This window comes from Pipistrellus hanaki (assembly GCF_964339955.1).
Source record: "Pipistrellus hanaki genome assembly, chromosome: 1".
Lineage (NCBI taxonomy): Eukaryota > Metazoa > Chordata > Mammalia > Chiroptera > Vespertilionidae > Pipistrellus > Pipistrellus hanaki.
In genome coordinates, this window is record NC_140503.1 from 44214538 (window position 1) to 44230330 (window position 15793).

Sequence of the window (15793 nt, forward strand, 5' to 3'; positions counted from 1 at the left end):
CGGGGTCTGGCCCAGAACGGGGGTTCAGAGCAGTCAGGGGCCCAGCACAGTCGGAGTTTTATCTCCTTTCCGCTAGGGAACGCCCGCCAGGCACTCGGCCTCCCTCCTCTCCGGCTCCGTCCTCTTCTCGCGCACCGCGTGTCTCCGTACCTTGGGCTTTTACAGCTCCTCCGTGCTTCCTTCTGGTTTTCTCCTTGCTTCTTGTAGGATTTCCAGTCAGTCGACTTTCCTGTAGTTCTGGGTAATGTCCATTTTATATTTTAGTTGTATTTTATTAAAATTGTTGTGTGCGGCTGCGGCTAGTTGCCTACCCGAGCAGCCATCTTGGATTCTCTCCCGAGATATTTCAATTTGAAACCCATTAGGAACTCTTTCATGTTGTCCTTCACCCTTTTTTGAGCACTGTTTTATATCCTGGCACCACAGACTATTCCATTTTGTATCTTTCCTGAAATCAACCACTTCTCTTTCTAAGGAGCTTTGCTTTCTTTTATTGGAAAATAGAATTTAAATCAAGATCTGGATGCTAGGTATGCTCATTGGGTTGTCATTATTCCTAGGCCCTCAGAGGACAGAGCTAGGAGATAATATGTTATATACTAAACCATCGATGCATACACACATTTATTTCTATATATAGTAGTATGAACTCTATATGAGCTCATATTGCTATCTTCTACTCCAGTCCAACACCACAAGGTTCATTCCAACTTGTCTCCTATTCTTATAACTTTTTTTCTGAAGTGAGAAACCTGGCTCTCATCTGTAGTATACTAACTTATTTATTCACTTTTAGAATGCACATCAAGTAGTTACGATTGCTAACCGTGTCCTTGTGAGAAACATAGTTGCTAATTAAATCCAATATTTGAATACAGCTTTTTGGTGTGTGTCTTTGACCTTACAGTATCTGACTCAAAATACTGTTTTCCAAAGATATCTAAGTTTGTTTTTTTCTTCCCCACTCCTTTTAGTGTGGTTATGTTATTAATCTGTAATGCAATTAAGTTCTTTTCTTGCTCTTTTCCATTTTGGGTTTCCCCCAGCCCAGGTTGATTTTCATTATTTGTATATTTACATTGTTATATGAAACATTACTGCTACCAAACATGAGTACATAAAAGGACATACTTAGAGAAATATTATTTCTTATTCCTGCTACCCTGTTGCCATTCCCTCTGCTCCCCACCTGTTTTCTATATCCTGTAGTTAACCTGTCTCCTAAGTTTCTGGTTTATTCTTATATTTCATCTACACAAATGAACAGAATGTGCGTGTTTTCTTATATTTCTTTTTTCTCATACAATTTTTTAAATTGAGATACAATTCATATACCATAAAATTCACACTTTTGAAGTGTATGATTTAGTGGTTTTTAGTATATTCACAAGGTTGTGCAACCATCACCATTAATTCAAAACATTTTCATCATCCCCAAGAGAAATCCTTGTATCCATAAGCAGTTAGTTATTTCCCATTCCCCCTTTCCCAATCCCCAGTAACCACTAATCTACTTTATTTTTTTTTTATAGAATTGTCTATTGTGGACATTTCATGTAAGTGGAATTGTATAATATGTGGACTTTTTAAAAATATATATATTTTATTGATTTTTTACAGAGAGGAAGGGAGAGAGATAGAGAGCTAGAAACGTCGATGAGAGAGAAACATCGACCAGCTGCCTCTTGCACACCCCCTACTGGGGATGTGCCCGCAACCAATGTACATGCCCTTGACCGGAATCGAACCTGGGACCTTTCAGTCCGCAGACCGACGCTCTACCACTGAGCCAAACTGGTTTCGGCAATATGTGGACTTTTGTGCATGGCTTCTTTCACTTAGCATTTTTTGAGATTATCCCATGTTGAAGCATGTATCAGTACTTTATTCCTTTTTATGGCTAAATGATATTCTGTTGTTAGAATATACCACATTTTGTTTCATGCATCAAGTGATGGACATTTGGTTTTTCTTTTTTAAAAAAATATATTTTATTAATTTTTTACAGAGAGAAAGGGAAAGGGATGGAGAGTTAGAAACATTGATGAGAGAGAAATATTGATCAGCTGCTCCTGCATGCCTGTCTACTGGGCATGTGCCCGCAACCAAGGTACATGCCCTTGACTGGAATTGAACCTGGGACCTTTCAGTCCGCAGGCTGACGCTCTATCCACTGAGCCAAACCGGCTAGGGTTGGTTTTCTTTTTTTTTCTATTACGAATGATACTTCTGTGAACATTCATGTATAAGGTTATGTGTGGACATATGTTTTCAATTTCCCTGTATATATAACTTACAGTGGAATTGCTGGGTCATGTGGTAACTTTAACTTTTTAAGGAACTGCCAAGCTGTTTACCTTTTCTCTACCTTTTATATGAAGAGTGACATGTAATACTCTTTTGAACTTTATTTTTATCACTTAACAGTACACTATATCCTGGAAAACCCTTCAAATCAGTTCATTCTTTTGAAGAGATATTTTAAAAGTATTCTTCACTTTTTTTCTTTTTATAGCTGTATCCTACTCTACTGTGAGGATGTATCCTAATTTATTTTAACTATTCTTCTACTGATGGACATTTAGTTTTTTTCCTGTGTTTTGCAATTATAAGCAACTAAAGGCTTGATGCATGAAAATTTGTGCAAGAGTAGGCCTTCCCCTGGCTGCTGGCACCAGTTTCCCTGTGGCACCCAGGACCCGGGCTTCTCTCCTCTGGTTGCCAGCAGCACCTGGGACCCTGGCTCCTTTTCTTCTCCTGCTGCCAGCAGGTGCCAAGGACCCGGGCTGGCTTCCCTCGGGCTGCCCACAGGCACCCGGGATCTTCCCTCCCAGCTTTGTCAAGAAGGACATCTGGAATGATGTCTGGAAGACGTCCACTCTAATTAGCATATTATCCTATTACCCTTTTATTATTATAGATTATAGATGTTGCAGAAAATGACCTGTGCTAATGTATTTTTGTCTTGTTAAAGTTGTACCTTTAATATAGATTCGTATCAGTGGGATTGCTGGGTCAAAGGTTAAGTGCATATGTAGTTTTGTTAGGTATTGCCAAGTTTTTCTCCAGAAGTATTGTACTAATTTTCATATCTACAAGTAATTTATGAGAGAACTTGTTTTCCCTACAATATGTTTTTGTTTTTGTTTTTTATACCAGAGGTAACTGGTTTTAAAAAATGCTATGTAGTCTTTTTAGTGACCCATTGTGGGAAAGACTTAATGGCTGCGGTTGGCAGGTTCTTGTAACTCGAAAATGAAATTCATTGTCCACTAACACTGCACTGATACATGTGCAGATGAAATCAATTGGAATGCAATTTCTGATCTAGACAGGATTGTTCATTTGAAACCTTTTGCATTTAATGGAGGTGCTGCATTGATTCATAATATCCACGCTCAGAAAGAATCCTTGAGGAGTTTAATAGGATAACTGAAATTGTAAGGAGAATATTTTTTTCTTTAGAGTTTCTATGATGTAGTAGTTATTGGTTCACATTGTATGCTAGTTATTTTGAATAGTATACACAAGATATATTGACATCATGGTATGGGAAATTTTTTTTGACCTTTAATGGCCATATCTGGAACCTTTTGTGTTTCCATAAGAAAGTAGGCTAATTTTAGGAAGATTAAATGGAGAGTTTAAAGTTCTGAATTAGGATACACAGATTTTAGTGGTGCCAATAAATAACATGAAAAACATCCTTATCTTATAAGGTAACAAGCTCTGTCCAGGGACACTGGAAATTTAGGTTCTTTCGGAGAAAGGCCACTGTTTAGGGTGCTTGGAACACATTAATGAAAAAACAGATTCTTGTATTGGAGGACTTGACATTCTAGTTTTCTGATGAATTGATGTTTTCAGGAAAACAGATGCTGAATGTTGATTTTGAATGGATCCAAAAGTGGTCTGATGTAGTCTTAATTAAAGTGAAATCATCTTTGGTGCTATAAAAACCCAAATAATACTTCGTTTTACTGGTTACAAAGAGAAGGCTATGAAACATCATAGGATGGTTACTTATTTTGTCTATCAATCTTTCTCATTTTATTTTTAAAAAAGACATTTTTACTAGAGGCCTAATGCACAGATTTGTGCATCTGTGGGAGTCCCTTGGCCTGGTCTGTGGGGATCAGACCAAAACCGGCCCAGTGCACGGATTCGTCCAGAGTGTGTCCAGCCTGTCTCACCCAATCCCTGTCGGGCCAATGGGGGCCGATTGGGGTTGATTGGGACCAGCTGATTGGGGAGGGACCCCTGGAGGTTGGCCAGCTGGGAGGGGTCACTGGAGGGCTCCAGGGAGTGTCTGGTCTGTCTTATACAGTCCTGATCAGCTGGACCCAGCAGCAAGCTAATGTACCAGTCAGAACATCTGTCCCCTGGTGGTCAGTGTGCGTCATAGCGACTGGTCGAACAGTTGAATGAACACTTAGCATATTAGGCTTTTATTATATAGGATAGGATTGATTTCAGAGAGGAAGGGAGAGGGAGAGAGAGAAACATCAATGGTGAGAGAAAATCATTGATTGGCTGTCTCCTGCACATCCCCCACTGAGGATCGAGCCCACAACCTCGGCATGTGTCCCCCACCGGGAATTGAACTGTGACCTCCTGGTTCATAGGTCAACGCTCAGCCATTGAGCCATGCTGGCTGGGCTCTTTCTCATTTTATTGTATGTATGTATGTATGTATGTATTTATTTTTAATATAAATCCTTATTGTTGAAAGTATTACATATGTCCTTCCTCCTCACCCCCATTGCCCTCTTTCTCCCCTCTCCCCCAAACCTTCACCACCCTATTGTTTGTGTCTATGGGTTATGCATATAAGCATATGAATTCATGGGTTGATTTTCCCCCCACTTCAACCTCTCCTGCCTTCCCTCTCTTTCTTATTTTAAATTATTCCTACTCGTTGTCATCATAGTAATGGAATAATAATAGACATAATAGTATAGGACAGGGTTTTCTCAATTCCCATTCTATGAGAGTACTAAACCCTAATGTTTATTTAGACACTCATTGTATGTAAAGAATAGACTTTTCTCCAGTGCATCTAGAATGGGACTAGTTATGTACCGTCCTTGGGAGAATTGAGAAGAGGTCACTCCAGTATTCACGTGAAGTTCTGTGGTTCCGATGATGAATACCAGTTCATGGCCATTGTAGTCAGATCTGGATTTTTTTCTTCTTAACTCTGCCATTTATTAGCAGAAGGATATTGAATAAGTCTCAATCTTTTAGCTTCAGTTTTCTTGATCTATAAAATGGGACTAATGATAGTTGCTTCTTATAGGGCTGGTGTGAAGATTAATTAAAAAAAATCTTTCCAGTCTATGTTTATCCATTCCTTTGGCTTTAAAACTATCCTGTATATCTTCAGCCTAGACCTGAAGACCCTGCAGTCCAGTGTCATAGTTCATCTGTCTGTTTCATATTTCACTTGTCTCTCTGGTAGGCATATCAAACTAAACTTGCACAACACAGAAGGTGTAATTTCTACCATCATCATTTCCTATGAAACTATTCTTAGTAAAAGGCAGGACCATTTAATAGCCACTCAGGCCAAAAGCCTAGATATCATCTGTAATTCTTTTCTTTATACCCTATAACCAGCTCATCAGCACATCCTCTTGGCTCTGTCTCTTGAATATATTTTTCATCTGTTCACATCTCATTATCTCTGCCTTAATATTCTGGTCTAAACCACCACCTCATGTTTAGATAATTACTATATACTCTTAACTGGTTTTCCTTCTTTCTCACTTGACCTTCCATAGTCTATTATGCACTTCATAGCTAGGATGATCTTTTTAATCAGATAGACCACTCTTTTATTTAATATTTTACAATGACTTCCTGTTACAATTAAAATGGCCAAATTCCTAGCCATGGTGTACAAGTTTCTGCGTGATATAATTAGTTTCTGCCTACCGTTCTCTATTCACTACACTTCTGCTACATTGAATTTCCCTATATTTTTTTGATAATGCTAGGTGCATTCCCAGGGCTTAATATTCGTTTTCACTCTGTTTGGAGTGTCCTTCCCTTAGGTCTTTGCTTGCTTCCTTACATCATTTAGAGGGATTCTCCAAGTCAACCTCTTTAGAGAGATCTTCAACAATCACACTATAGAAAGCAGTGGTCATCTATCTCTCCTCGTCTCTCTTGCTTTATTTTTTATGGCATTTATGTGTTCTGAAATTTAATGACTTATTTGTCTACTTATTTGTTATTTGTCTTCCTCACTAGAATGTAAAGTTCATGAGAGCAGGAACCTTACATATCTTGTTCATTCCAGTGCCTAGAAAGACCCTGGCCCATAGTTAGCCAGATGCAATCCTAGGAAATTGTCTATGGAATAAAATTCTCTGTCTTTTTAAGGTTTTAAGCCAAAGGAAAACTATTAAGTCAGTTAACCCAACAGTACTTTGGATATTCACACGTGAAATGTTAAGTTTTAGAATTTATAACATTATCACGAACACTTAATTATGCATCGGATGTGTTACATGATATGTAAAAAATAAGCTTGGAGTTCAGCTCTTGTTGCAGAGTTTAAGATACTCCTTGTTTATCATCTAATTATAATGGTAATGATGTTGATGTAATAGTAATATTTTCTCTTGCTTTGGCAAAGGAATATTTCCTCACTCTAAACACTTGATTTAAAGTCTCCGTTGATTTTCAATTTGGGGGAATGCATTATTTTCCAAGCTCTTTAAAAAAAATTAACAGAGTAGCATTTATAGGAGCCTTTTAAGTTTTGCCATGTTTTAAGACTTTTCCTATTAGTCACTATACCATAAAACTATTTGGCCATGAGCAATTCTGTATGATATAATTCAAGGAAGCAGCTTTGCTGTATTAGAAATACAGGATCTAGAAGTAGGACGATTATATTATTTGTGTGTTACTATAATTTAAAACCATTTGGGAGTTAGTATCTTTTATGTAAGGTTATCATTGAACTTTCTTATACAACCAAATATCCAGTCAAATATAGTATAATGAAATTTTGTCAATTATATGGTTATAGTTTCTATTTCTTCAAAATTGCTCATTTCTTTGAAAAGAAGGGATTATGGAGAATGATGGAGAGGTTTCTATAATTTAGTGAAGGTGGTATGGTGGAATAGATAGATGCCCACATAATGGAATAATAATGGGTAATACTTATTGAACATTTACTGTGCACACCAGTCACTATTCTAAGCACTTTCATTTGGACTATGTTTAAATCTGGTTGACAGTTTTGACCAGGTGGTTATTGTGATAATAACCACCTTTAACTAATTTATTTTGCAGATAAGGAATTTAAAACACAAGAAAGGTTAAGTAACTTGCCTAAGATCATGAAACTAGTAATTGGTTAAGCCTGGATTAGAATTCAGAAACAAGGGGGATCTTGGTGGAAATTGTGGGGGGCAGAACATGGAAATGACCAGCCTCAGTTCAATGGTTTTAGCTGATCTTAAATCCTAGCCAAGTAATGTCATATGGGTAGGATATAGGTGTTCAGAAACTCGCAATTACAGTTAGAATGTTAGGTGCTGCATGTTGCTTTGACTTCTAAAAGAATGTTTCTAATTCTGTTCTTCCAAAGAGGGGGAATAGATGTTAGAAGAAAACAAGTATTGGTATAAGTATTGGACTTCTCTATAGAAAAGTAAATATTAGTGAATCTTTATACTCTGAAATAGGAAGTTTTTCTTGGTGGACTTTGAAACCAAGGAGCAAGTTTAGACTGCCCCTGTCCAAAGTACAAACAAGTTGTGAAATAATAATGACTTACATTTGTATATTGCCTTTCAATTTACAAAGTACTTTGATAAACATTTTCTTAGTTGATCTTATAATACCTCTGTGAAATAGGCAGGGTAGATATTATACCATTTGACAAACTTCCATAGAGGAAAGAGGTAGCTGCCTACAGAAAGAGCCCTTGAATAACCTGAGTTGCCAGACCCTCTTTTATGAAGATCTTTACATGAAGAAAGTTGCTATTCCTGGCAAAACTGCCAGAATGTGAGTTGTAGACGTTTGCATTGTATGGTGTTATGGGCTTAATTTCTTAAATTAGTGATTGGAAAGTTGCTTAATCTGGAAGTAGAAGATACTTGGCATGATGAACAGGCAAAGATGGCTTGTTATAATTAGCATGTTTTTAATGTTTGTTAAACCGAAAGCCTGGACATTTTAAAGAAATATGTATAATTTAGTTTAAAATTATAATTTTAATAGCAACGTGGTAATTTTTTAAACCAGTATTTTAATTAAAACCTACTAGTTAGGCTGAAGTGATACTGTGATTAGCATAGAGGTGGGGAGCTTTACTTTTCTGAGGTCAAAAAAGTAAGTCTGGTAGCTTCTGAAAAGGCTGATGTAACATAAAGCCTTAGTGAAATGTTAATAAAAGTTTACGGTATTTCCTGTTTTCTTTGTTCATTTTGGGGTAGTTGGAATTGCTTTGGTTCATTTAAATTGGTCTGAGTTGTTAAGTGGGACTATAAAAATTCTTAAAGGTACCTTGTATGAGGGAATGAAGTCAGATGCAAATTCATAGAATAACTTCACTTTATAGTATATACGACTTTGTTTTGCAAAAATCTAAGGAATTGCTGAATATTTTGTATTCTTAGTATCTTTTAGTTCTGTGTTATTTTCTTTTGCCATGGTGCTCTTTTGCATCTACTTCCTTATCACCACCCTTTCTCTTGTGTTGTGCCATCTGTTGGTTTGACTCTTGACTTCAGAGTAGGAAGGCAGGAAAGGGTATTTGTATGCAAGATAAAACTAGTCCTGTTTGGAGCTCAGTGAGCTGGAGCGCTTCTGCAATAAAGTTGCTGCTGATAAATTCCAGAAGTACCATAGGCCCACAGGACTTAGAATAGCAACTTTCAACCCTTTTCACCTCATGGCACACACATACTAATTACTGAAATTCTGCAGCACACCAAAAAATATATTCTTTGCCAGCCTGACAAAAAAAAGTTTTTATTTTGATTCATTCACACTCTACCTGATCTTAGCAAAAAGGCTGAGAATTGATTAACTTAATATATCAATATCATGGTTATTATTCCAATTCAATACATTCCAGATAATTACAGATATTCCTCATTCATTTTAATGATTGCATTGAATCTCAGTGTATATGTATAATTTATTTAACCAGTTTCTTATTGGTGGACTTTAGATTCTTTCCCCTTTTTGTTTTTTACCTTAGTTTTCTTTTTGCTATTCTAAACAAGGCTACAAAAAATAGGATATTTTTTAGTTTAAGCAATACCTTATTTCTTTCTGAAACCGATTTGGCTCAGTGGATAGAGTGTCGGCCTGCGGACTGAAAGGTCCCGGGTTTGATTCCGGTCAAGTGCATGTACCTTGGTTGCTGGCATGTCCCCAGTAGGGGGTGTGCAAGATGTTTCTGGCTCTCTGTTCCTCTCTCTTCCTCTCTGTAAAAAATCAATAAAATATATTAAAAAAAAAGATTTTTATGAAATTTAATGGATCTGAAATCTAGTAGGTGCTCAGTAAAGGTTTGTGAATTTTAAATTCTAATCTTTCAAATTTATTCATATTTTAGTATCCTTAAACATGTATAAAATGAAACATTTCTTAAAAATTTTATAAGATGCCTGGCTGGTATGGTTGAGCATTGACCCATGAACCAGGAGGTCACGGTCAGGGTACATGCCTAAGTTTCGGGCTAGATGCCTAGACAATCAATGATTTTCTCTCATTGATGTTTCTATCTTTCTCCCTCTCCCTTAGACTCTCTGAAATCAATAAAAACATATTTTTAAAACATTGCATAAGATGCCACTGTTGGAAAATGTATTTGTTGTTGAATGGATTTAAGTGATGATTCCCCTTAATTGTGGACTAGATTTAGTTTTAAAAAAAAATCCTGAGTTTACTGGTGGTTCAAATGGGCAAACAAATTATCTTTAGATTGATTTTAAACAGGGACTTTTGTCTACCAAATTATGGAAATGAACATGAAGTTTTAACAAAACCACAGTAAAATGCAATTGTTCGTGACTAAGAAAATTGACCAGATTTTCTTTTCTCTGTAGAGCAGAAACTTGTGCTTTAAGAACCTATTGCTGTATCTTTAAGTGTTATAATTTGTGAGTGTTCATTAATTTTTTTCAAGTAGGAAATGGATAATTACCCCTTTATCTTTTCTTCTCCAACTGCAGAAGTTGGGCTTGGAGACTGGGGGTGCGGGGAGGGAGATATCCTAGCTATTCCAGGGGAGAAGTGTGGCATCTTCAGGTAATCTCAGTTTTATGTAGGTAAGTTATTTAACTTTTAAATTTTAAATTCTCAGTAGTATGTAGGGAACATTATATTATTTAAAACAGGGGTCTTCAAAGTACGGCCCGCGGGCCACATGCGGCCCGCAGAGGAGTCTGATCCGGCCCGCCAGGTTTTTTGGGCAGTGAGCGCAGCCGAGGTGTTACAGTAGGAATTAGTAGTTCATATAGTCCGGCCCTCCAGCTCTCTGAGGGACCGTGATCTGGCCCCCACTTTAAAAAGTTTGAGGACCCCTGATTTAAAAGCACGCCATATATTATGAAGTTAAAAGTCATGATTGTAGAAATTTAGAGAATTTAGAGTAATTTGTTACTTAAAATGGACTACTTAGTTTGAGATACCACTTACCTCCTGGAAGTGCGCATTCAATCTACTCTGCTATTAGGACTATATCTGGGAAGAGATTTGAAAAGTCAGCAACGTCTTCTGCACTTTTTCTATTCTTTCCAGAAGTGATTAGAATGCAATAAGACCAAATTTTGTGTTATCAGACATTTGGGTTTTATTTAAAATATAAATGCTTATAGTGTTTTAGAACTGAATGGGACTTTGAAGATTATTTCATTTGAATCTCATTTTTTAGACAAGTCCTGGGGAGTGTAAATGGTTTTTCCCCAAGGTCATTTCTTAAGTATTATCACCTTAATTTCCTGATTCCATTCTAATATATACTGAATCATACTTGTCTTTTTTTGTAGCTAAAGTAGGAAGGAGGTTGATAAAGTGACTTATGACATTAAGGTTTGAAAATGTTGGTTGGGTGCTTGCTTCAGCAGCACATATACTAAAATAGGAACAATACAGAGAAAATTAGCATGGCCCCTATGCAAGAATGACACGCAAATTTGTGAAGCGTTCCATATTTTTTAATATAAGCCTAACCAATAGATATGAACACCAGAGGCATGAGGGCATGAGTGGGGGGAGGATTTGGGAGGTTAAGGACACAAGGAGGGATGAGGACACATATGTAATACCTTAATCAATAAAGAAATTAAAAATAAAACAAAATAAAAATCAAAAGAAAATGTTGGTTGGTTGAATATATAGATATAAACTATATGAATATTATATACAATCTTGGAGTTTCAGGGAACATGAAAAAATAAATCTGTTATTAGTAAGTGCAACTTGCCCCAACTTAACTGTTCTTGATAACAAGAACTAACACTGAAAGTAGTTGATTATAAACAGTTTTATTTTGTTTTTGACCAGTTGTGGGACATCAACACTAGAGATGCTAGGATTTTTTGTTGTGAAAATGCTGTTTATAAAAACAAATCCATTATAAAGATATATTTGCATTTTTCTATCTCCTGAATTAAAATAATGTGACTGATAATTGTTTTTTAAAGGTTTGTTTTTTTTTTATTGATATTTTTTGGAGAGAGAGACAAAGGGAGAAAGAGCATCTATATTAGAGTGAAACATCCATCAGCTGCCTCCTGTATGCCCCCTAATGGGGATTGAGCTTGCATCCTGGGCATGACAGGTGATTGAACCACTAACTTTTCTGTGAGCCGGATGACACCCAATCAATCACCTGAGCTACCTGGCCAGGGTGATAACTTTAGATTACCAGTATTGTAATTGAAAACAATATGATCATACAAACATTTTTGTTTTTCCTTTTCTTGAGAAAAAATTTTAAGACTGAAGAGAAGTACAGAGAATAAAAAAAGACCCTATGTTTTTTCTACCATCATTTAACAGGTGTTATAATTTTTTCATGTTTATGTGACCATTTTAAAAATGAAAGAATGGAAACATAACACAAAGTTGATGTTCTCTTTGACACCTGCCATCCTCCTGGGAAATAACTATTATGAGTTTGGGGGGTGGGTGGTCCTTCTAAACTTAAAAAAAAAACTTTTATAATACATCTTTGCATATATGTGTAACCAATATATAGTAGAGATAGCAATAATGAACAATAGCAGTTTACCTTTATTAAGTGTGCACTTTGTTTCAAGCAGTAATTCTAAGAATTTCATTTGTTATCCTCATTTAACCCTTATGGTAACCATAGAGGTTCTCTTATTACTCACCTATTTATAGATAAGCAAATTGAGCCATGAAGAAATTAATGCTAGCTCCAGGATGATTTGTTGAAGATTGGTTCTGCTTTAGTAATTTTCTTCATTCTTTGTCCAGTTCTGCAAAAATTGTAACTATTTTTGTTTTGAAAACCTTGCCCTAAAGAGTTTGCCACCATCTTCCTATTTTCTGTTTTAACTTATGTTCAGTGGCAATTGATCAGCAGGGTTATAATAGTGTGAAACCACCTTGAAGTTAGATTGTGGCTCTGGGGACATGATTACATAGAGCAAGATACTTTTGAATTTTTTAAAAAAAATCTTCATTGTTGAAAGTATTACATATGTCCCCCATTGACCCCTGAGTTTGGATTTTTATTTATTCTGTAATTAACTACTTTTTTTTGCAATCAACTACTTCACAGTGCTCTTGTTTTTAATATTTAGGCAGATTCTCTGATGGGTTATCTAGGTATTTAATAATGTCATCTGCAAATAACAGTTTCTAGAATATGTAATACTTAATTTTTGGTTTAATTTTATCATCAATAATAGTGGTGAAACGTGCACTCTTTTCTTGCATTTGACTCCATGAGCCAGTGCTTCTTGTGTTTTTTTTTTTTTTTTTGCAACTTTTATTCATTTAAAAAAGAAAATATTTATTCTTGCCTTATTAGTAGATTTTTATTGGAAATGGATGTTGAATTTTATTAAATGTCTTTTTAACATTTCACAGTACGACATGTGTTTGGTAATGTTAATAAACTTGCTTATGTTGCACCATCATTATATTTCTGAAATAAACGCCACTCACATTTCATGTGTCAATCTTTTAATATTTAAAATGTTAACTTTTAAAATTTTCTAATGTTTTAAATTTAATGTCTTAAAGTTACAATTTTATTGTTAACTTTTAAAATTAACCACTTGCTAATATTTTAGTTGAGAATTTTTACAACCATCTTTATGGGGCAGTATTATAATTGTATTGTTTGTGCATTGTTGTGTTTTGGTATTGTTACTTTAATGACTACTTAAGAAGAGCTGAGACTCTTTCCTCATTGCCCTAATGCAATGTTTCCCAAACTTTTGACATATGTATACCCCTTTTATAATTTTCATAACGCTGAGTACCCCTCATACTCATGAGAACGTAGAATTAGGTGCAGCTAAGCACGGTGCAGTTCATATCCCCACCAAACTCCGGTGCAACGCGTACCCCCACCAAACTCTTCCTGTACCCCTGGGGGTACGTGTACCACACTTTGGGAAACACTGCCCTAATGCATTTAAAGTAGCTTAAGAATTGTTTGTTTCTTGAAGGAATGAAAGATTTCTCAAACATTCAGAGCTTGATTTTTGTTTGTTCCTTTGAATCTCATTACTGGTTTAGTTCATTAGAATCCTAACTAGTAGTATTCCAGTTCTGAAGTTCACTGTTAATTTCTGCCAAATTTGTTTTTTGAAATGCATCCTTAATTGAGAAAATATGAGATATCAGACATTGCACTAGGTATAGATATCATTTTTGTCTCCTAAACTACCAATTTTCCCCCCAAACCACCAGTTTTGACTCATTACAGATTATAGAACTAAAAGCCAATTCATTGACTCATTTTTTTCACATTCTGAATTCAGTGTTCATTTTCTTTCTTTCTTTTTTTTTATCTTTTTAATCCTCACCTGAGGATAAGCTTTCAGTGATTTCGAGGGAGAGAGGAAGGGAGAGGGAGAGAGAATGAGAAGCATTGATGTGAGAAAGAAATATAGATCTCCTGTATGCACTTCAATTGGTATCTAACCTGCAATCTGTGTCCTAGCTGGAAAACGAACCTGCAACCTTTGGTGCACGGGTCAACACTTCAACTAACAGAGCCATACCATCCAAGGCCAAATTTTTAAAATATTAATATTTTTATTTTGTGATGATTTTAGATTTATCCGAAAGTTGCAAAGATAGTACAGAGTTCCCATATGTCCTTCACTCATCTTCTCCTATAATTAGTATTATCTTATGTAACCATGGTATATTACTATTAACTAGTCCAGACATTACTTGAAATCACTTATTATACTATAAGATAGAGTTAAAAACTTTTTATGAATTATCCATATAAGTCTTTGACTGCTTTTTCTTCTTCCTTTACAGAACTAATGGCTAAAGAATAAATCAACATGGCAACTATGGTTCCACCAGTGAAACTGAAATGGCTTGAACACCTAAACAGTTCTTGGATTACAGAGGACAGTGAATCTATTGCTACAAGAGAAGGGGTTGCTGTTCTGTATTCTAAACTAGTCAGTAATAAGGAAGTAGTACTTTTGCCCCAACAAGTTTTGTGTCTCAAAGGACCACAGTTGCCAGACTTTGAACGTGAGTCTCTTTCAAGTGATGAGCAGGACCACTATTTGGATGCTCTTCTCAGCAGCCAGCTAGCACTAGCGAAGATGGTTTGTTCAGATTCCCCATTTGCTGGGGCACTTCGAAAACGACTGCTTGTACTCCAGCGTGTTTTTTATGCACTTTCTAATAAATACCATGACAAAGGCAAAGTGAAACAGCAGCAGCATTCTCCAGAGAGCAGTTCTGGTTCAGCAGATGTCCATTCTGTTAGTGAACGTCCCCGGTCAAGCACTGATGCACTTATAGAAATGGGTGTTCGAACTGGTCTAAGTTTATTATTTGCACTTCTAAGACAAAGTTGGATGATGCCTGTGTCGGGACCTGGTCTCAGTCTTTGCAATGACGTTATTCATACTGCAATTGAAGTTGTGAGTTCTTTGCCACCATTATCTTTAGCAAATGAAAGCAAGATCCCTCCAATGGGCTTGGACTGTTTATCACAAGTAACAACATTTCTTAAAGGAGTAACTATTCCCAATTCTGGGGCAGACACTTTAGGTCGAAGATTAGCTTCTGAGTTGCTGCTTGGCTTAGCAGCTCAACGAGGTTCTTTGAGATATCTTCTTGAATGGATCGAAATGGCTTTAGGGGCTTCAGCAGTTGTAAATTCCATGGAGAAAAGCAAATTACTATCAAGCCAGGAAGGAATGATCAGCTTTGACTGCTTTATGACGATATTAATGCAGATGAGGCGTTCTTTGGTATGTATTATATAAATCTCAACTTTAAAATTTTTATCTAATGATTTTGGGAGAAGTCCACCAAACCTTTAACATATTTGTGGTAATATGGGATGATTTGAGAGTTCTGGTGGATAGTTAAGTTATTTAAATATTTTATGTACTTGGAGTGAAGAAACTTTTATACAAGTTGATGTGAATATGTAGTTCAAGGACAGGCTAGTTAGTTCAGTTAAGACCATTGCATCAGGAGTCAGGATTGTAGTTTTAGTTTTATGGCTACTTATGTGAACTTGGGAAGTTCATCTAATTCTTTGTTGTAAACTCGTGTAAAATGAGTGTAC

General features: G+C 36.1%; 1 protein-coding gene across 13 annotated transcripts in view; it reads left to right on the top strand.

Annotated features, from left to right (window-relative positions):
- Positions 1-15793, top strand: part of HERC1 (HECT and RLD domain containing E3 ubiquitin protein ligase family member 1) — a 156828-nt gene that overhangs the window by 7841 nt on the left and 133194 nt on the right. For all 13 annotated transcript variants that reach the window (XM_084886215.1, XM_084886210.1, XM_084886217.1 and 10 more), the window contains exon 2: positions 14515-15470. In XM_084886215.1, the coding sequence (XP_084742341.1) occupies positions 14541-15470 (930 nt within the window). In that variant the 5' untranslated portion in view covers positions 14515-14540. The remainder of the gene's footprint in view (positions 1-14514; positions 15471-15793) is intronic.